This window comes from Lucilia cuprina, chromosome 3 (assembly GCF_022045245.1).
Source record: "Lucilia cuprina isolate Lc7/37 chromosome 3, ASM2204524v1, whole genome shotgun sequence".
In the NCBI taxonomy this organism is placed as follows: Eukaryota; Metazoa; Arthropoda; class Insecta; order Diptera; family Calliphoridae; genus Lucilia; species Lucilia cuprina.
In genome coordinates this window covers 32,205,533-32,228,375 of record NC_060951.1, presented here as the reverse complement: position 1 = coordinate 32,228,375, position 22,843 = coordinate 32,205,533, and the positions used below count along the sequence as shown (strand labels likewise).

The 22,843-nt window shown below is 27.7% G+C and overlaps 1 protein-coding gene across 1 annotated transcript; it reads left to right on the top strand.

Annotated features, from left to right (window-relative positions):
* Window positions 1–834: 834 nt before the first annotated feature.
* LOC111680806 (furin-like protease 2) lies at window positions 835–16,158 on the top strand. The gene is made up of 7 exons (XM_046947041.1): window positions 835–839; window positions 1,366–1,640; window positions 4,370–4,646; window positions 6,564–6,763; window positions 8,699–8,977; window positions 9,134–9,387; window positions 15,703–16,158. The coding sequence occupies exons 1-7, from the start codon at window positions 835–837 to the stop codon at window positions 16,096–16,098; spliced, it is 1,686 nt and encodes a 561-aa protein (XP_046802997.1). The 3' UTR covers window positions 16,099–16,158.
* The last annotated feature ends 6,685 nt before the right edge of the window (window positions 16,159–22,843 follow it).

Here is a 22,843-nt window from a genome sequence, read left to right as displayed (position 1 = left end):
GTTCTAGTTCAGTTCTAGTTCAGTTCTAGTTCAGTTCTAGTTCAGTTCTAGTTCAGTTCTAGTTCAGTTCTAGTTCAGTTCCAGTTCAGTTCTAGTTAAGTTCTAGTTCAAGTTCATTTAAATTTTAGGTAGTATAGGTAAGATATTGCAAAAATAATTATAATGTCCCCACACCTGCCAAGGCCCATGGCCACATACTATAGCCACTATGCTAATGAAAAAAAAAAATCATGCAAATCAAAAGAATTCTTTAGCTTTAATACAACCATCATCATAATGAGAGTATTTTTTCTCCATATTTCTATAGTTTCATATTCAATGCAAATTGAATGCAATGAATGAAATGCAATTGAAACTTTTACCACGTACATACGAACGTACATGTACATACAAATATACTTAGAAGAAGGATTCAGAAAAATTACAAACCAAACTTAACAACATCTTTTGTATTCAGTTATTGCAACAGCAGCATCAATGATGATGTGGCAATTGAAAAATATTCAAAAATATATATATATACAAATGTATATATGTATGTGTATGAAAAGTTTCTTTCTATAGAAAAAAGTATGAATTATAGGCGGGCATAAACGACCTTATGATACACTATATCTTGGAGTATGTTATAAATATGGATTATTTTTTGAAAAATAAAACATTAACCTTGCTTCTTGTCTTAATTCCGCAATTATTTTACTCTTTGTTAATAAAAATAGATTTTATTTAAGAGTAGGGGTAAATATGGGCAAATCCTTATAATTTTGCGGAAATCCTTCAATTTGCGGAATTTCTTGTTAAGTGAATTTGCAACTTCAAGTTCAAAATAATATAATGCCGTAGGGTATTAAAATACATATATTTCAATAGTCGATGTTGGGTAATGTATCTTTCTAAGTTAAAACGTGTTTGAGTTACAATAGAAGTTGTTGAGCTAAGGTATGAACAAATAAATTTTGTATTCTTTAAAAAGAATTTTCCATTCTTCGTTATTAGTTGAAAAAATTTTCAAACTAAAACTTAAAATATAGAAAAATTGCTAAACATTGGTAGCAATTTGATTTTTTTGTCATTGCATACAAAAATTTTTGCTGCATAACTATGGAAAATATTTTGTTTTTTGAGGCAAGAAGTAGCAATCAAAAAGCCATTTGAAACTAAAACAAAAAAAATCCCTAACTTTTATGCAAATGCTTTCTGAAACAACAAAAACTATGCTACATAAGGTTTTTCTTAAAGTCTACTTAAAGGTTTGATTTTAATTAACTTTTTTGTTACTGTTAAATTTAAACCCATTTGTAACCGCTCACCAAATTATTTCCTTACTTGCTAAACTTTTTTCTTATTTACTTTTTTTCGTTTTAGCTGTGCTTCATGCCATTCATCTTGCGACACTTGCAACGGTTCAGCGGAATCACAATGCATCACTTGTCGTTCCGGTCGTTATGCTCTCGATGGTAAATGTTTAAATCACTGTCCAGACGGTTACTATGCTGATAAAAAACGCCAAGAATGTGTAGCGTGTCCGACGGGTTGCGCCACATGCACGATCAATGGTTTTTGTCTAACATGCCTGCAAAATTGGACTCGCAATAAAAAAGGAAAATGTATCATTACCGGTAGTGAAAATTGCGAAGAATGTGAGTATGAATTTGAAATGAGAAAAGCAGTTGGGATGGGTAGAGAGGTCAACCGTTGATTTTTTTCGTTGTGTCTCTTTTACTGTGGGTTTTCTTTGTTTTACACAATAAGCTTAAGGATATATGTATATACCCATATGTATATATATTCAGAAACATGTGTACATTAGGAGTGAAACACTTCATTTTCTTCATTGTTGTTTTCCCAATTTTAGAAGACTTGTACAAACTGATTGATTGTCTAAACTTGAACTGCACCAGATCTAAACTAAAACTGTACTAGAACTGAAAAAAAACTGATCTGAACTTGGACTGAACTAGAACTGAACTAGAACTGAACTAGAACTGAACTAGAACTGAACTAGAACTGAACTAGAACTGAACTAGAACTGAACTAGAACTGAACTAGAACTGAACTAGAACTGAACTAGAACTGAACTAGAACTGAACAAGAACTGAACTAGAACTGATCTAGAACTGATCTAGAACTGAACTAGAACTGAACTAGAACTGAACTAGGACTGAACAAGATCTAAAATAGATCTGAAATAGATCTGAACAAGATCTGAACTAGATCTGAACTAGATCCGAACTAGAACTGAACTATAAATGTTGAAAATTACTCCTTTTATAGGATCCACCTAACGTTATTTTTTTTTAATGTTAAAAAAATTTGTTTTCTGTTCAAGATAACACCTCTTACAGGACGCTTTTAGAGGCAATTATACATATACACAAATATATATTGCTGTGTATTGGAATTTTATGATGGTGGTCCTTCTAATATTTGACCAAGGTGTCAGAGCCTTGTACAATAGAGGTTTCGTATTTGATTTATATGAACGTTTGTTAATCATTCGGGCTTCACGCATTTGTTTGTTGACATTTCCGTTGAGAGTTTTTACTCTAGATTTTTTTCTGAAAAGATCACGAATTGAAATGTGGTAAAAAACAACATTTACATCAATCATGTGAAATCAGCATTGTACCAAATATACTAAAATAGAAACGAGAAAAAACTCAATATCTTTGTTCTCCAAACAAAGTTGTTGACTATTTTCATTGAACAAAGTTAATAAATCAAGTAAGAGGTTACGTAGTTTTCAAAAGGGTTGAAAGGGTTTAATATATTAATTTTTCATGCTTTATAAGTATGTATTCTTAATTAACTTTCTAATTAAATTGTGTTACCATATTTATCTAGATTAACCTTTATTACATTGTACCTTTTTATTTTCATTTTAAAAATGTAATTTAAATAAGAAGAATGTCTTTTAAATTAAATTTCAAAAGCAAATGTCATTAAAATTACCTTTATCACCCAAAAGTATGCTTTACTTTATAGATTTAACGTAAAAATATACAAATACAGCCACATAGATATATGTGCATATATATACACACATACTTACATACATAGGCAAAAAAACAACAATCTCTTCAAAAGGCAATTTATCTGCAATAACAACAACATATTGTACGCAATAAAAATGCATAATTTAAATTGGATTTTTATCAGTCATCCAAATAAAACAAGAGCAATATCTACAACAACAGCCAACAGTACTTTCATACACACACCTACATTTATATACAATATATATATTTGACCATAAATTGTTGTTTTAAAAAACATAAAAGGAAAATACAACAAAAAAACACTTTAGATCTTTGTTTACTATATTGTTATGTGGACCATTTTCTTCATTCTTGCTCATTCTCGTTCACCTGTCTCAATGTTGTAGGATGAGTAATTTTAAATGCAAACAATTCATAATTTTTACTGTTGTGTGGTGTGTTTTGTTTATACAGTAATATAACAAAAATTTGCTGAATTTTGTTGTTGGTTTTCGTATTGGGTTTATAACTCCTCTCCATTTAAAGCGACCTTGGGCAAATAGCGGTATTAAAAGTACTAAATAAAGCTAAAAAGAACAAAAAATTGCAGCAATATACGATCTAAATTATTATTTTTGTTGGAATTAATATTAAAACTTTACACAGTATCGCAGCAAAAATAATGTTCAAAATTAGTACTGAAAATTTTTTACTGAACTAGAACTGAACTAGAACTGAACTAGAACTGAACTAGAACTGAACTAGAACTGAACTAGATCTGAACTAGATCTGAACTTGATCTGAACTAGAACTGAACTTGAACTGAACTAGAACTGAACTAGAACTGAACTAAAACTGAACTAGAACTGAACAAGAACTGAATTAGAACTGAACTAGAACTGAACTAGAACTGAACTAGAACTGAACTAGAACTGAACTAGAACTGAACTAGAACTGAACTAGAACTGAACTAGAACTGAACTAGAACTGAACTGGAACTGAACTGGAACTGAACTAGAACTGAACTAAAACTGAACTAGAACTGAACTACATTATATTTTTAAAAATTCATATTATAAATTTCATATTTATAACTGATTTATAAAGTTATTAAAGGTTTATTGTAAAAAAATTACAAGAATTCACCGAAAATGAAAGAAATTAATGAAATTAATCCCATGTTTATAACTGAGTTTATTGTAAAAAAATTTAAACCAAATGTAGTAAACTTAAAATAAACGATTTCACTCAAAACCTTCAGGCTGCTTTTACAGTTCTAGTACAATCTGTATATATATATTCTTTTGACTCTATTAATGCAAATTGGAAACTTTGTTACATCGTTTTTTTTTTTTTTTTTTTTGTTTGAATTCCTTTTTTCTTCTTTTCAGCTGAATACTATGATAACAACCATTGTCATCCATGTCATAGCACTTGTGAGACATGTGATGGACCCACCGAATCAAATTGTTTAAGTTGTCCCCAAAGTCTGCTGTTGCAAAACAATCACTGCGTTAGCTCTTGCGATGATGGTTTCTATATGGAAGCTGGCGTTTGTGCTAAATGTCTACATACATGTACTCAATGTGTCTCACGTATGAATTGTACGGCCTGTGCCAAAGGATTACAACTACAAAGTGGTGAATGTCGTACTACCTGTGCCGATGGGTAAGTATTGTGGGTCATAAAAGAAGAAAACTTTGTTTCGCTGTTGAGAAGTGTTTTCCCTTTTTTATTTTGTTTTTTACGAAATGTTACTATGAAATCGAGTTATAATAGGTTTATAAAATTTTAACATATTGATTTTTTTAAAAGAAAAATATTTTTATCTTAATGGACATATTAGTTGTTAAAAGCAACTCATATTAACATTTAATTTAATCAGTAATATAAGAAAACTATATTTTAATAGATATTCAGCTCAAGTTTACTCTTTTTTAAGATTTTTGATTTAGAATTTCATTTTTTCATAGAAAAATTTCAAAACTTTTCTTTTTTGTAGAAATAAAAAAAATTCCTTTTTTATAAAAAGTTGTTAAAAGTTTCTAGTTTTTGAAAAGTTTTGAAAAAATGAATTTGTTTTATTAGAAAATTTTTGCAGAATTATTGAATTTAATGATTAATTTTACTGGAAAATAATCGGAAATAGAAATTTTTGGAAAATTTTATAAATGTTCCTTTTATATTACAATTTTTTTCTAAATTAGAGAAAACTTAAGAAAATTCTTTGAAAATGTATCTTTCTTATAAAAATTTTTCAAAAATTTCTCTTTTTTATAGAATTTGTTATGAAAATTTATCTTCCTTTTAGAATTTCCCTTCTTTTAAGAATTTTTTATAAGTTCTCGTATTTATAGAAATTTTTTGAAAAATTTTCCTCCACAAAAAAAATATTATTTTGAAAATAAAATTTTTCTAGTTATTTACAGAAACTTTAGAAAATTTTTCTTCCGTATAGAACTTTTTTTAAATTTCTCTCCTTTATAGACATTTTTTGAAAATGTCTCTTCTTAGAGAAAATTCTTGGTAGGTTCTCTTCTTTATAGAAATTTTTTAAAATTTCTTATCTTTATAGAAATTATATCTTTTGTTTTTTACAGAAATTATTCGAAAATTTCTCTTTTTTATAGAAAATTTTAAAAATTTCCTCTTTATATAGAAAATGTTAAAAATATTTTTTTTTAATAATGGAAAATCGTGTAAAATTTCTCTTTTTATAGATAAGTTTCGATAATTTTCTTTTATAGAAAATTTTCAAAAATGACTTGTTTTATTCAAAATTTTAATTTTTTATGAAAATTTCTCTTTTTATATCCTTTACGGTGATATATTGATTTTGTCATTCCATTTGTAAAACATCGAAATATTGGTCTTATATCCACGAAATTTAATATATATTCTGGGTCCTTATTAAACCCCAACACGATCTTGACAAGTTTGTCCGTCCGTCTGTATGTCTGTCCGTCTGTCTGTCTGTTTGAATCACGTTACAGTCCGAACAAGAAAGCTAGAGAGTTAAAATTTTACACAAATATTTCCTATATATAAGGTCGGTTTGGTATTGAAAATGGGCAATTTCGCAAGTTTCATACGAGTAAAAATCTCTTTACCAATTTAACAAGGATTGGTCCACAATTTACTCTAATATAAGGCCCTCTCAGAAAATAACTTTAACGCTCATTACTGACATGCAAGTATAGCAATTTATTCATAATTGTCTCTTTATATGAAATTTTTTAATAATTCCCATTAAAAAAACCCTTAAAATTTTGTGATCCACTCTTCTGCCACTATTTACTTAAACAATGTACTTTGTTTTGTTTTTGTATTTTTTTTCAAAACTTTTAGACAAGTCATAGTTTATTTTTTCTGAAAACTCTTAACACTTAAAACATTACTTAAACATTTTACAAAAAAAAGATAAAATACTTCCAAAGAGAAACTTACTTTTATGAAACATTATGACTATATACATAAACATATTCGTTAACTTTTATTCAAACTTTTTCTTTCTATGAAATTTTCCATTGTTGCCATTATTATCGTGCTTTTCAACGTGGTCATCATCACCATTGCCGTGTACAGTTATTATAGCGACCGTGGCACCTGTGCCAAGTGTTATCTCAGCTGTCATACCTGCAGTGGTCCGCGTCGTGATCAATGCGTTCAATGCCCCAGTGGTTGGCAGTTAGCTGGTGGTGAATGTCATCCTGAATGTCCCGAAGGTTTTTATAAGTCAGAGTTTGGTTGTCAAAAGTGTCATCATTATTGTAAAACTTGTAATGGTAAGTGTTATATACGTTTTTTCCTTTTTTGTTTTATGTCAGTGTATGTGTGTGTGTACCTAAATTTTGTATGTACTCTTTTTATATGTCTGAGTTGCAATTTGTATGTGTTTAAATTTAAGGTGTAACATATAGTTCCGTCAATAGCAATTTTTATAGCGAAAAAATGCAATATTAATACATATTTTTTTAAAGAGGAAATTGACATTTTTATATTGTGCAAATTTCTTTTAAGTTGTTTTTGTAACTAAAGTTTATATTGTTTTTTTTAATAAGTTTTTAATATTTAAGATCTAATTCAGATAATGAGAAGTTTATGAATTTTAAAAAGTATTTAAGGACGATTTTTTCCAATTAAAGTCGTTTTAAAAGCATTTTTTCAAAAACTATTTTTTTACTGAAAAAGCTTTTATCTTATAAAGCTTTAATATATAACTTTTTATTGAAAAAAAAAACTTATTTAAAAGCTTTAGCAAAATTCTTTTTACATGCAAATTTTTACGTAAAGCTTTTTACCAAATATGTTTTAGAAAAAGAATGCATAGAAAAGTAAAAAGCTTTCAATATATAGGTTTTTATTGAAAAAAAGCTTCATTAAAAGCTTTTACAAAATTCTTACATGCAAATTTTTACGAAAAGCTTTTTACCAATTATGTTTTAGACAAAGAAAGCTTAAAAAGTAAAAAGCTTTCAATATATAGCTTTTTATTGAAAAAAGCTTCATTAAAGCTTTTACAAAATTCTTCTTACATGCAAATTTTTACAAAAAGCTTTTTACCAAATATGTTTTAGAAAAAGAAAGCTTAGAAAAGTAAAAAGCTTACATTCTAAAAAAGTAAAAAGCTTTTTCACAATTCATTCGTTATTCCGAAAAACTATATAAATATATAATTCGTTTTTATTAAGACTCTTTATTGTTCAATTTATAATCGGTGTTGTACGGTTGTATCGTAGTATGTCGTATTTTCTTTATACCCTACACCACTTTAGTGGGGAGGGTATATTTGGTTTGGGCTGATGTTTGTAACGCACAATAATATTGGTCCTATACCCTCCTTAAAGTATACCAATCGGATCAGAATCATTTTCTGAGTCAATTTAGCTATGTCCGTCGTTGCGTCCGTCTGTCTGTCCGTCCATGTAAACCTTGTAATCAAACTACCGAACGCAATTTTGCAGATAATTCAATGAAATTTGGTACATGATCTTCTATTGTTCCAGGGACGAAGCCTATTGAAAATGGTTAAGATCGGTCCATTATTTCACCTAGCCGCCATAAACTGAACCCACGAATAGGACTTGTAAACCTTGTAATCAAACTACGGGTCACAATTTTGGAGCTAATCCAATGAAATTTAACACATGATCTTCTATGGTACCGTAGACGAAGCCTATTGAAAATGGTTAATATCGATGTATTATTTCACCTAGCCTCCAATGAACCCGACGAAGCCCTATTCGTCGGGTTCATTGGATTATGTTTAATATACTCGTATCTCGACGAAATGTTTAAAGAGCAAGTTCTTTACCAGCCTTGATGACCATCATGAACTCTATAGTTTTTTGACCTTAGTCCCTATAAAATGTTCCTTCAAAATTTGTCTTAAATGTCCACAATTTTATTTAACAATAAATGGTTTAATTATATATGAGGCAAGGTACAATTCAACTTAAATGTTTTATTTTCAAAAACTAAATTACATTTTATTTTTGTAAAAGGTGTAGGGTATTATATGGTCGGCCTCGCCCGGCTATAGTTTCATACTTGTTTTATTATTGATTTGTTTCTGTTTCAAAAATTTTATTCGAAAAACTTTCATGACATACAACACTACAACGATACAACATCAATTGTGATTTGGACATCTGTATTACATAAAATTCATTTCATTAAATGTCTCTCTCTTGAAAACAAAATCATTTCATTCTATTCAGGTGCTGGTCCATTAGCTTGTACCTCATGTCCTGCACACTTTATGTTGGATGGTGGTCTCTGTATGGAATGTTTAGGTTCACAATACTACGATTCACCAACGCAAACGTGCAAAACATGTCATGAATCATGTCGTTCTTGCACAGGACCCGGCCAATATTCCTGTCAAACCTGTGCCTTTCCCCTACATCTAGATCGTCTCAATAATCAGTGTGTACCCTGTTGTGCCAACGATGCTTCGCCCGAGGATCAATCCTGCTGTCACTGTGATAAAGATACCGGTAAGTTCAATGAAATTATAAATTAATTAATTATATAACTACAACTAATCTAAGAGACATATTCATCTTGTCTGCCCATTTAAATAAATATTTGTTTAAATGTTCTTACTAATATGATTTTTCATTTATATGTTTATTTGACGCTTATTTTCACAGGTGGTTGTATAAATGCTTCGCCTGCTGGCAAACGTCGCATAGCAGCCGCAGCCGAACAGCAACAATTTGGTAGTTCCTATGGCAATAGTGGCGGTCTTTATGGGAATTTACTAGATGATACAGATGGTTCGTCAACAGGTGTTAGTGGTTTATTCTCACGTGTCGGTTCACCGTTAACAACTATAACAGCTATTGCGGTTGCTGCCTGTCTACTTATTGTTACTGTATTCGCTGTCATATTTGCCGTCTTACAGGTTGGTACATTTTAAGGTGTTTAATAAGGATTTCTTAGTCAAATCTCTTTCTCTCCCCCTCTCTCTCTCTTACTAACCGTGTTATCATATTGTTGCCACTATCTTCACTAAGTTTGTTCAGTTGTTATGTAGTTGTGTTAGTAGTAGTTTAGCTTGTTGTTGGCAAACTAAGGATTTTTGGGGAATCTGATTGTATGTATGTTTTTGCCCACATAAATATGTATTTGTGTGTGTTTGTGAGAAAGCAAATCCTTGTAGGTGACTTCGTATTGCTGACAAATCAAAAAGCAGATTACACGTACTGTATATGTTTGTATATACATGGATTGTCTGCTCTATTTGTTGTTATTTTGTTTGACACAAAGCCAGGTCATGTATTCTCGCCTAAATACTTAAATATGTATTATAGATGTGTGCGATGTTTTCCTCTATTATGTGTCACTTGTCTGCAATACTAAACATACAAGTCACAAATATGAAATCATATTTTTGATTACACTCCCCCTCATATCTTACTCTGTATGTTGTACTATGTAGAGGATTATTATTTTTGGGATTTTTCCTGCTCTTTTGTTGACTTTATTTTGTGAAGAATTTGACGTTATGACGTGTTAAGGTCTTAACTACAAGGATAATGTTTTATAAGGTCTGAGTGAGGTTGTGCGGAGACTTTTAATAAAAAGATAAAAATATCAAAAAATATTATATTTAAAGAATAATTCGAAGTTATGACATTATAAGATTTTTGTCATACAAGATTTTCTAATAAAAAATGTTCTTCAAAGTGAATTTAAAATTGATAAAGGAGAAGTTTTTTATTCTGTAGTCGTATCTATAGGCGGGACTAAAAGTCAGTATACTGTGACTATGGTTAGGTTTATATGATCTATAGTCCTGTATGTGTTATAATAATGACAATAATTTGATCTGCTATCTCGACTGTAGAAAAGTCGTAAATAGGTCAGACTGCTGAATATTCCTCAATATAAACTGGTATATAGCCTAGTCTATAGTCTTGACTATAGATTGGTCTATAGTCAAATTGATCTATAGTCTTATCTATAGATATAGATTGATCTATAGTCTTGACTAAAGATTGACCCATAGTCCTGACTATAGATTGATCTATTGTCTTGAAAATAGATTGGTTTATTGTCTTGACTATAGATTTATTGGACTATAGACTATAGATTGGTCTATAGTCTTGACTATAGATTGGTCTATAGTCTTGACTATAGATTGGGTAGAGTCTTGACTATAGATTGGTCTATAGTCTTGACTATAGATTGGTCTATAGTCTTGACTATAGATTGGTCTATAGTCTTGACTATAGATTGGTCTATAGTCTTGACTATAGATTGGTCTATAGTCTTGACTATAGATTGGTCTATAGTCCTGACTATAGATTGGTCTATAGTCCTGACTATAGATTGGTCTATAGTCTTGACTATAGTCTTGCCTCTAGAGTAGTATATAGTCTTAACTATAGAGTGGTCCATAGTTTTGGCTATAGGGTGGTCTATAGTATAGTCTTGACTATAGATTGTTCTATAGTCTTGTTTGTAAATTGGTCCATAGTCTTGACTATAGATTAGTCTATAACCTTGACTGTAGTTTGGTCTAAAGTCTTGGCTATAGATTGTTCTATAGTCTTGACTATAAATTGGCCTATAGTCTTGACTACAGATTGGTCTATAGTCTTGACTACAGATTATTCTATAGTTTTGACTTTAGAGAGGTTTATAGTCTTGTCAATGGAGAAGTCTATATATTTGAATATAGAGTGTTCTACATTATTGACTATGGTCTTGTCTGCAGTATGTTCTTTAATCTTAACGATATTCTAAATTAGTACATTAAACATATTCTGGTATATATTATGACAAAAATAATCTTGAATCATTTTTCTAAAATATGAATAAAGGTCAGGTGTTATCATTGAGTTATTTAAATCAAGCAAAAAAATAAATCTTGACATTTTTTCTTTTAGCCTATTTGATTTTACTTAATTTAATATTAATTGATTTCTAACATAAACATCCTTTTTTGTATGTATGTTATGATTAATCAATCAATGTCATCTAATACCTATAAACATATTTGCATACTTTACCAATTCATGCAAGTAAAGCCAGTTTCAAGGATATTTTCTACAATAATAACAGTTATTTTAGACAACTTTATATGTATATGTTTATTGTAGGTAATTTTAGGATATTATTTATGCCTTAATCAAGAAAATCTAAGGATTAAAAATACAAAACTTTGTTTACTATGTAATCTCTGGAAAAAAACTCCTAAATTTGTTTTTTTTTTTCTATGTAAATTTTATGTAAAAATTTTAACAATTAAATTATGCTTCAGTGGGTTTTCTAAAAAAACAAGACATTAAGATGGTATTAGTCAGTAAATGTTAAAGGATAAGACTAAAAACATGTATGAACTTTATAAGGACAGCTTCGCACATGTATGTTATGTATAAATATTAGGAGGTTATTTAGTTGTTGGATTAAAAATATTTTTTTATTAAATACTGTTTTTTTAATAATAAACTACCCAAATGTATCTGCACATACAGTTTTTTTTTATTTTCAAATAAATATGTTTGTATGTGTGTATGTATTTATATATTTGTTTAACTTTATCACCAATACATGTTTTATAGCATGTCAATTGACAAGAACAAAATTTAATCGCTTGTAAAAACATTATGACATAAATAGATAGACAAAATAAAATCGTATTCAATTTCTTTTTCTCTACATTTTTTTTTCGACGGCACAATTTTTTTTACTTTTTTTACATTTAAGGGGCGCCAATTTATCAATGTCTAGTATTATAACTGTCGTTTTTTTTTTAATATAAATATTTTACATATTACACTCTTCATATAACTAAATAAACACTCATACATATTCCCACATACAATTTGGCATATTTGTATAGCTTAAAATGACTACCAGGACCCTAGTAGCAAAATTGTAAATATTTTATAAATTTGCAAATATTTTAAGCCTTTAAACAAAGAAGAAAAATTCTATAAAAACTAGCAGTAGAAATGTTTTCGAGAAAAAAACTTTTCAAACAATTTTTTTATGTATTGTAGAAAAAAATACAAAATATTGGATTTTGTACTTGAAAAGCATACACGTACTTTTAAAGACCATTTAAATAAATGACACACAGCCATTTTTTAATAGGCTAAAACATAAAGATAAAATACAGGCATAAAGTTACAGACATTTATCCTCACTCACGCACACATTTGTGTTGCATACATTTATAAGTACACGTTTTGAAAACAATTCCCTTTTGAGAACTTACAAACATGTGTTATTGGTATTAAAATGTTATGGATTTGAGACGAAATTTTGGAATCTGTACAATTTGGTGTCAATATTATAAAGTGAACTCATTTACACAGATCCACCAAATGAAATCTCTTAAAAGTGTTGTATTTCGACACAAAGTATAGCTTTAAAAACGAAATTTAATCGATTTTAATAAAAACGAGCCAACAGAATACTAAGAAACAGAGAGAGACAAGCATTTCCGAAAACCGAATGTGACCGAAATTAGGCAAGATCAACAAGTCTTCCATAAAACTTAGTTGTGCGAACTTACATCGAGATCATAATTATGAGCAGAAAATCTCTTTTCAGTTGTATGGGGGCTAGGTGAAATAATGGACCAATTTTAACCATTTTCAATACGCTTTGTCCTTGTTTCATCAAATTATCTTGAAAATTGCGACCTGAACTTTCATAACAATGTTTACATGAACACACGGACGGACGGACGAACCATTTTCAATAGGCTTTGTCCTTGTTTCATTAAATTATCTTGAAAATTGCGACCTGAACTTTCATAACAATGTTTACATGGACACGCGGTCCGGACGAACATCGTTAAACGAAATAACTGACTAACTATTGAAAAAATAATTATTTTCGTTCTTTATTAAATATCTATCTTCAAATTACTTAACTGTTTCAGAAGAGTGTCTTTGCTAAGCATTTTTCACAATTATACGTTTTTAACAGTTATCTTTAGAAGAATGTCTTTTTATAGAAAATTATCTCTTTTTTTAATGTTTTCTACAAAAAAAAGTGTCTTCACGAAATAGTTGTCTATAGAAAAAATGCCTTCATTTGATATTTATTTCCAAAATAATTGCTTTCTTAAACAATTTCTGATCAGCAAAATATCTTTCTTACGTTGCTTAGCAATGTGTCTTTGCTAAGCAACGTAAGAAAGCAAAGACACTTTTCTACAGAAAAGTGTCCTTGCTTAATAGATTTTTAAAGGAAAGTGTCTTTGCTAAATAGTTTTCTTTAGAAAAGGTCTTTACTAAATACCTATCTTCAGAAAATTACTTAACTGTTTCAGAAAAGTGTATTTTTTTAGAATAGTTGTCTACAAAAAAGTGTCTTCACTAAACAATTGTCTATAGAAGAAATGCCTTTATTAGATATTTATTTCTAGAAGAATGGCGTTCTTAAACAATTTTGATCAGCAATGTATCATTTCGTACGCAGTTTAGTAATGTGTCTTTGCTAAAAAGTGTCTTTGCTTTTTTTAACAGAAAAGTTTCTTTGCTAAACAATTTCCTTTAGAAAAATGTCTTCATTTAATATCTATCTTCAGCAAATTACTAAACTGGTTCAGAAAGGTGTTTTTGCTAAGAATGTTTCACAATTATAATTTTTTTAAAATTTATCTTCAAAAGAATGTCCTTCTATAGAAAAGTCTCTTTTTTTTTACAAAAAAGTGTCTTTACAAACAGTTGTTTATGAGAAATGCCTTCATTAGACATTTATTTCCAGAAGAATGGGTTTTTTAAATAATTTTGATCAGCAAAGTTATTCTATGTCTGTTGGTACAATAATAAAACAACTTTAGCCACCTCACACATATGCTGTTGCACATATGTGTGTTTTTTTACGCTACAATAGAATTAGTTGAAATAATTCCCATTTGGTTTATAACATTATATGTATAAGTATTTCACTTTGTATGTTTTGTGAATCAAACTGAAATTTGTGAGTCGTGTAATTTATTATAAGTTTTTACTTTTTGTTTTTTTAGAAATTATAATTTTACTGATTCAGTAATCAGTAAATAAATAAGATTTCAATAAATATTTCTTAACGAAATTTTGATCAAATTGGATCATAATATAGTCATGTATAACAAACAATACTAAAGTAAATAAAAATATTATGATAAAATAATTCAACTGTATTTAATCATAATATGATATTTTAAAATTGTAACAATAACCATAATATATATAGACTACAAACATAATTTTAACCATAATATGTTGCCACAACCATAATGAAAAAATAGAAAAACAAAATTATAAAGTTTTTTTTAAATTTAAAAAAATCCTACGTTTTAAGAGTTACAAGTTAAATGACATTATCATTACATACCCCTACTATGATGACCTATAATACACACATTAAGATACATATAAACCCTGTAAAAAAATTATGTTGAAAACCTAGAAATCAAATACGTTTAGCCTTAAGCATCATGTTGTCATATAAAAATCCCATTTTATATCCTTTAGACATTGCATATATGAAGAGAGGCAAAAAAGATACAAGTAAATACCTCATTAAATATGCCGTTTTTAGACAGAAAAAACAAAACTGAAAAAAAACTGGATAATTTTAGGAGCTGAAACTACAGCCTATATATAGAGAGAACTTTTTGCAGCATTAAGAATATTTTTATATGTTTAATTTTTTTATATACATATGTAAATGGATATTTGTTTTGACCAAAATGCAAACCCAACAAAAACTTGGTAATTACTTGTATTTAGTCAACAATTTACTTCTGAATGACTGCTACAAGCGTCTCTATTACTTAAACTGTGTCTAGTATTAACTTACAAGTAATGTATTATTTTCCTCGTTTATAATTCAGAAACAAAATTATATATTTATATCCCAGGCGAAAGTAGTTAGTACTTAAATAACAGCTTATCTGTAAGTACTTGTTTCCAATGTTTTTTTCGTGTTAAAGTAATGACTTAAAATGCTATTATGTAAGTAAATTTTAGCATTTTAAAACTTGAATTTTAACTGCAAATTTTTGTTGGGTATATACAACTTTTTCATCCACAAGGCATTTACGACCATATTTTTGTCAACAAAACACTTTTGAGAATTGAGGGTTTAAGAGGTCAAATCAAAAGTACCGATGAATAGATACAAGTTCGATCCATAATTAATATATAAATTCCACTTTAAGGGAATCTCAAATTAAAATCTTTTTTTTCTTTTTAAAATTTACTTTTAGCGCTCCACAAACCACCCGGCCCGTAAAACAACTAAGTACAATAAAATACCCACCAATGGACGTCGGAAAAATCGTATTACCTCATCAAGTACTCTACTAAAAGTTGATGCTGAAGCTAATCTCGGAGAGGAGGATGAAGAGGACGAAGAAGAAGAAGAAGAGGAAATCGACTATGAAAGACAAGTGCAAACACAGCAACAACAACAACATGGTGAGATAAATATCGAAGATGAAGACGATGATGAAGAGGAAGATTTAGAATTATATAATCTAAATAGAAATTCTAAAAAACTAGCACAACATTCCAAAAAACAAACGGAAGAACTGAATACATTTGTGAGAGTGCCACTGAAGAAAACAAAAAGTCAAGAGCAAAGGGAAACACAAAGGACATAGAATTTTCTCAAAAATTAAACAAATGGCATAAAAATATAAAGGTTTAAACAATTTTTTTTTTTTTTCAAAAAAGCCTTATAAAGAAAATTTAAAAGATAAATGAAAAAAAAACAGATTTTTTAAAATAAATAAAAAAACAAATATTTGTAAATGTAAATTTTGTATAAAGAAAATTGTACCTTATTATATAAAACATAAAAAATTAAAAAAAATAAACAAAAAAAAACATAAAATAGGATTAAAAACAGCTCTAAGCTTAATTTAAACAAAAAAAAAAACATAAACTGAATTTTGTTAAAAAAATATATATAACTAATAAATTTAACAAATTTTTTTTAAACACTTGTATGTAATAGACAATTTTGTTTTGGTGTAATAAATATCACAATAATTTTTATTTAATTTTAATGATTTGAAAAAAAAAAACTAAAAAACAAAAAAAAATATATATTTTGTGTGTAAAGTTTTTATTAAATAAATATAATTAACACTGTTTTTAGCCAATTACTTTTAATAATATTTTTCACTACATTTTATTTTATTTTTTTTAATAATTTTCTATCAAAACAAAAAAAGTAACTATTTTATCTATTTGATTTATTATAAAAAAACTTTTACTTTTGATGTCTGTTATAATTTAGTAAAGAAAAAAAACAATTATATAATTTTAATTTATGTATATGATGATAATGATGATGTATTTTTGTAAACTGATACCCTAGAAGGGTTATGTTTCTTTTTTTATTATTATTTTATTATTCTAATTATTGTATAGTATAATTTGTTTATATATGTTAATTATTGATAACAATTTGATTAAATTAAAAAAAAAACACAAAAAGAAAATTTAAAGCTAAATAAAAATAAATGATTTTAAAATTATTGTAATCAACTTAAAAAAAAATACAAAGTTTCTTTTTATATTTTAAAAATTATTTTAATATTTCAGTTGGGAACTATCAATAGCTTAATGAGTCATATTCAACAAGTGAGATTTTAAAAACTTTCTTATATTTATCTTAGTACTAGCATCACCGTTTTGTCTATGTATCTTAGCAACAGTTTACATTAGAACGTAAAGTGTTAAAAAGCTCACCGACTAAAGTCTTTAGTTTTTAATATTTCAATTAACTACTTAGTTTATTCAGCGCTGTTATGGCTAAAAAAATTATCAAGTTTGCTTACTTCTCTTGCCTGTAGGCATGACAATAGTCTTGACTATAGTTACTATCATATTCTTCACTATAGTAGTGACTATAGTTTTGGAAGTCTTGATAATAGTATTTACTTCAGTCTTCATAATAGTCTATACTATAGTCTTGATATTGGTCTAGACTCTAGACAAACTGAACGGTAGTTTATAGCAAAGTCTTCAATAAAGTCTTTACTATTGTCCTTATTATTGTCTTTACTATAGTCTTGACCATACAATCTTTAATTCAGTATTGACTATTTTCTTTACTACTAGTTATTGCTAGTTTAGGCTATTGTCTTTACTACAGACTTGATTATAGTATTTACTATGGTTATGACTAAAGCCTTTACAATAGCATTTACTTCAGTCTTGACTATTGTCTTTATTATAGTCTTTAATAAAGCCTTTACAATAGTATTTACTTCAGTCATGCTTATAGAGTTTACTTCAATCAATCTTGATTCTAATCCATAGTCTTGACCATATAATATTTATTTCAGTCTTGACTATTTTCTTTACTATTAGTTGTTGCTAGCTAAGGTTATTGTCTTTACTACAGACTTGATTATAGTATTTACTATGGTTTTGACTAAAGCCTTTAAAGTCTTTACTATAGTCGTAACTGTAGCCTTGATCTTTATTTCAGTCTTGACCATAGTCTTTACTAAAATCTTTACTATAATCTTGACTATAGCCTTGACAAAAATCTGTAATATAGACTTGAAATAAGTCCTTACATTAGTCTTGATTATAGTATATTCCATAGTTTTTGCTTTAGTCATTACTATAGTATTTATTATTGTATTGCATGTCTGACTTTGGTCTAGACTGTATTGACGGTAGTTTTTTATCATAGTCTTTACTATAGTCTTAACTATAGTAAATACTATAGTCTCTTCCATAGTAATATAATATTTGCTTCAGTCTTGACTATTGTCTTTACTAAAGCCTTCTAGCATTTTCTTCAGTCTTGACTATTATCTTTGCTATTGTCTTTAATAAAGCCTTGATAATAGTATTTACATCAGTCATGCTTATAGACTTTACTTCAATCTTTATTATAATCTAAACTATAGCCTTGACTTTATTATTTACTATTATGGTGTAGAATATAGTATTTACTATTATTTTGACTATAGTCTGCTACCATAGTCTTTGCTATAGTCTTAACTATAGTCTTGATCATATTCTTTACTATAGTCTTGACCATAGTCTTTACTGAATCGTTTCTACTATAGTTACGACTGAAGTCTTCACCATAGTCTTAACCATATTTTTTACTATAGTCTGGACAACAGTCTTTACTTCAGTTTTGATTATAAACTTTACTATGGTTAAGACTATAACCATATTTTTTACTATAGTCTGGACAACAGTCTTTACTTCAGTTTTGATTATAGACTTTACTATGGTTATGACTGAAGATTTTGCCATACTCTTAACTATAGTTTTTACCATAGTTTTGATTATAGTCTTCACTATAATCTTGAGTACAGACTTGACTAAAGTCTTTAATATTGTCATGACTACAGTCTTTGCTATAATCTTGACATTAGTTTTCACTTCAGTCTTAATCGTAGTCTATACCATAGTCTTGACTATAGCTTTTACTATAGTCTTTACTATAGTCATGACTATAATCTTTACTATAGTCTTGATTATAGTCTTTAGTATAGGTTTGACCATTATAGGTTGTATTTTAGTCTTGCTTATGGTCTTTACTATCGTTTTGATTAGTAGTATAGTATATGCTATAGTATTGACTATAGTCCTTACTATAGACATTAGTCTTGACTACAGTATGTACTATTGTCTTTATTTGAATATTTCATTAATCTTTACTATAGTCTTGACTTAGTGATAACTATAGTATATAGACTACAGTCTACAGAACTGAACTGAACTAGATTGACTACAGTCTGATATTCTATATTATTGTCTTAATTATAGTATTAAGATGACTACAGTTATCACAAGTCTCGACTATAGATTTGGTCGTTCCCACCACAATTGGATCTCCGCTCCGAAAAGACCGGATTCACAATCGACCAAAGATCTAGTCTATATTTTATCTATAACCTTGACTATTATCTAATCTGAAGCCTTGACCATATTGTACAGACTAGGCCTAGATATATTCTATAGTTTTTCCAAATGTGTTGGCAATAGTCTAAACTATGTTTGATTATAGTTTAGTCCATAGCATTTTATTTGAACTAGTCTTAGCTGTAGTAGAGACTACAATCTACAGGATTGTTTAGTCTAGATTCTTAATTATGTTATAAGTTTTGACTATTATACTGGTAATAGACTTGTTTATAGTTCTAAATAAAATTCTGTCTGCTCTGCATTATAGTCATGATATCTTCTTTAGTTTTGAATATACTTAGCTTTTGCGATAGTCTGAACCATGATATTGATAATGGCCCCTTTTCTGCATTCAATGCGTAACTGAATGCGTAAACTGAATTCTGTGATTTTAAGTATTGTCTGTTTAACAGTTATAGTCATGCCTTCATCCTAATGATTGTGTATTTTCATTTAAAATTCTTTCAGTTACCAGAGGTAGGATTCGCGATGCGAATCAATATAAAAATAATACTATCTATGTGTAAAACAAACTGATTGTGTTCGATATCGGCTTCATTTACTGCTGAAATTGCGGTTTAACTCTTTCACGTATACGGGACACTGGTGTTCCAAGATTTTTTTTAATTTTTCCCGAAACAGCGTAATTTTGAGTTGACGGCTACAGTAAAAGGTTTTTTCTAAAGAAAAATAAGTTAGTTTTTAGAATTTGATGTCACTACATACTAAAAAGGATAATATCCTGCGATATCCTTCAAAAACACTTTTTCCATCTATCATATAAAATTATCAATATACTACGTCAAAATAAAGTGTGTGGAGAAGTCATATCCATAAAAAGTCTAGCGGTTTAGTTTTGTGCGTGAAAAGGTTAAACATAATACTGCACAGTGTTTCAAGATCGAAAATATTTGAAAATCCTTTTTAAATTATTATAATATATTGCATGCTTTTTGAAAAGTGTACAAAATTTACTAGCTGACATTGGTTTTTAAGGGGTACATAATGAAACCTAATTGTTATATGGACTTAAAACCTTTGTAAGCATGAAAATTAATTCATGTGATTATTAACGAAGTGGGTATATATCCAAAAATAAAGAAAATGCTTTTAAACATAAATGATTTGTATAAAATGATAAAAAAAAAACAAATCATGAGTATATTGCCTATAAGTAATGCAAACGGTATATAGTTGTCATTAAAAAATGAATTGTTACGTAAGTACAACAATGGCCTGTTGGATAGACACACACAACCACATACACAACATGAACAACAATATTATATTTTCTCTTGACAATAGCCTTGTTCTCTTCTACAAACTATAGCGTTGGTTGTGACCCAGACTATTGTCTTAACTGGAGCCTTGATTATGTATAAAGAGAGGTCGACTCGGTTTTTTCAGGTTCTTATAGTTTTTTTCATAATATTTTTTCTTTCATAATATTGTTTTGTATAAGAACGAATTATTCCATTATACGTTTAAAAAACGATTTGTTTTCGTTTCATCCCTAAGATATGCTGCACTTTTTGGTAAGATCATTAATGATCGTGCGTAAATCTACATTTATATACAATTTATTAATCATCTTAAAAGTATGTTCGATTTTTAATTAATTTTAAAGTAACTAATGATAGTGATCAATGTGATTAAAACTTATTTTTTTTAACTTTTATTTTTAAACTTTCGATTGTAGATTAATTTGCCATTTTTTTAATAAAACAAAATTATCTGTAATATAATTGTAACATAATAGTCATTAATTGTAAATATAAACTATTAGTTAGAATTAATATTTAAAGAAAACAAAAATCTTAAGAAAAGTGTAAATATTTATTTAAAAATCTTAAAAATTGTGTAAATTTTGAAAGAATTCTTAAAAAAAAATCAAAAAATTTTATATATTTTTTAATAAAAACTACTATGTATACTACTATAAAACACTTATCTATTTAAAAAAAAAAATTATATGAAAATAATCAACAGCACTTTTTTGTGAAACTTGGTATTAATTATAAAAAATTGTAATATAAAATTGTTTTAAATTAATTTTCGCTAAAATTAACAATTATTTGTGTTTGTTATAAAAAATACAATATTTTTGTTTTTAAAACAATTACAGCACTTGAATAAGTTTATTAAAATATAATTTAATTTACGAAAACATATGGAAACATATATTTTTGCAAAAATACAATTAAAACCGATTTAATTGGAAATGAGAAACCTTTAAATCTATTCTACATATATTTCTTTATAAATACAGATAAATTAAAAACAAAACACACACACTCAAACAAACATAAATATAATTAAAAATTAAAATATATTATAAATATATACAAAAATTTATAGAACAAACATCCAATTATATTCTTAAGTATTATATAAATATTTAAATATAAAACGAAAATAACAAAAAAACAAAACAAACATAATATAATAATAAATAATAACAATTTTTAATGGTTAATAATTAAAATTTATAAAATAACAAAAACAAAAACAAAAAAAAAGAAGCACACAACAAATGTGAATGAAATTTAATTGATAAAATGTAAACAAGTTCAGACTGACATAAACCCAAACAGAAACACATTCATAAATTCATATAAATAGACCGACCGACAGACAGACAGACAATTAACAAACGTACATTTTACAGCATACAATTCATGTTGGTATTATTATTATATAAACATTTATAAATAAAAAAATAACTGCAACAACAACAAAAATTATTAATTGTAATAATAACTTAAATATTACAAAGAAAGTAACAAAAAAACAAAGAATAATGAGAAAATAAATATAACAATGAAATGTGAAAATAAAAGAAAAATGAAGAAAAAAAAAACAAAATTATAAATATTGTGTTTTATTTCACTTAATAGATATATATTTTTTCAATAATTAATTCTAGTTATATATTAATTTTTTTTTTTTGGTAATGCTATAAAAAAAGGCATCACTGTTTAACAAACTTTTTTCATCTATTCTCTAGATTTTCTGGAAGAACGTACATTTTATGAGTGATGTAAAGAAAATTAAATAAAATTCTAAAATATTGTTAACAACAGATCCAGTATAATACATTCAAAGCTATAAACATATGCTGAATACGAAAATTAAAGAACTCCCAAATATTGTTAGAGAAAATTTTAAGAAATTTAGTGAAAAAATTGAAATCCACTAGAAATTTGGTTAATAAATTTCGAATTCAGTATGACTTTTAATTTGAAATGTAAAACTCCAGGAGTTCTCATCCTAAAAATACCGCAAAAATAGCACAAATTATTCAAGCTAAAAATCATTTTGGAAATTTGATGAAATATTGGTCCCAGCTTCATTCTAGACTATAGACTAGACTATAGACTAGACTATAGACTAGACTATAGACTAGAGTATAGACTAGACTATAGACTAGACTATAGACTAGACTATAGACTAGACTATAGA

What these genes read in the sequence shown, in the direction of transcription:
- LOC111680806 (XM_046947041.1), top strand. An exon ending in CGTACTACCTGTGCCGATGG is followed by an intron (nt 4,647 to 6,563) that starts GTAAGTATTGTG and finishes TGCCGTGTACAG; the next exon opens with TTATTATAGCGACCGTGGCA. An exon ending in TCACTGTGATAAAGATACCG is followed by an intron (nt 8,978 to 9,133) that starts GTAAGTTCAATG and finishes TTATTTTCACAG; the next exon opens with GTGGTTGTATAAATGCTTCG.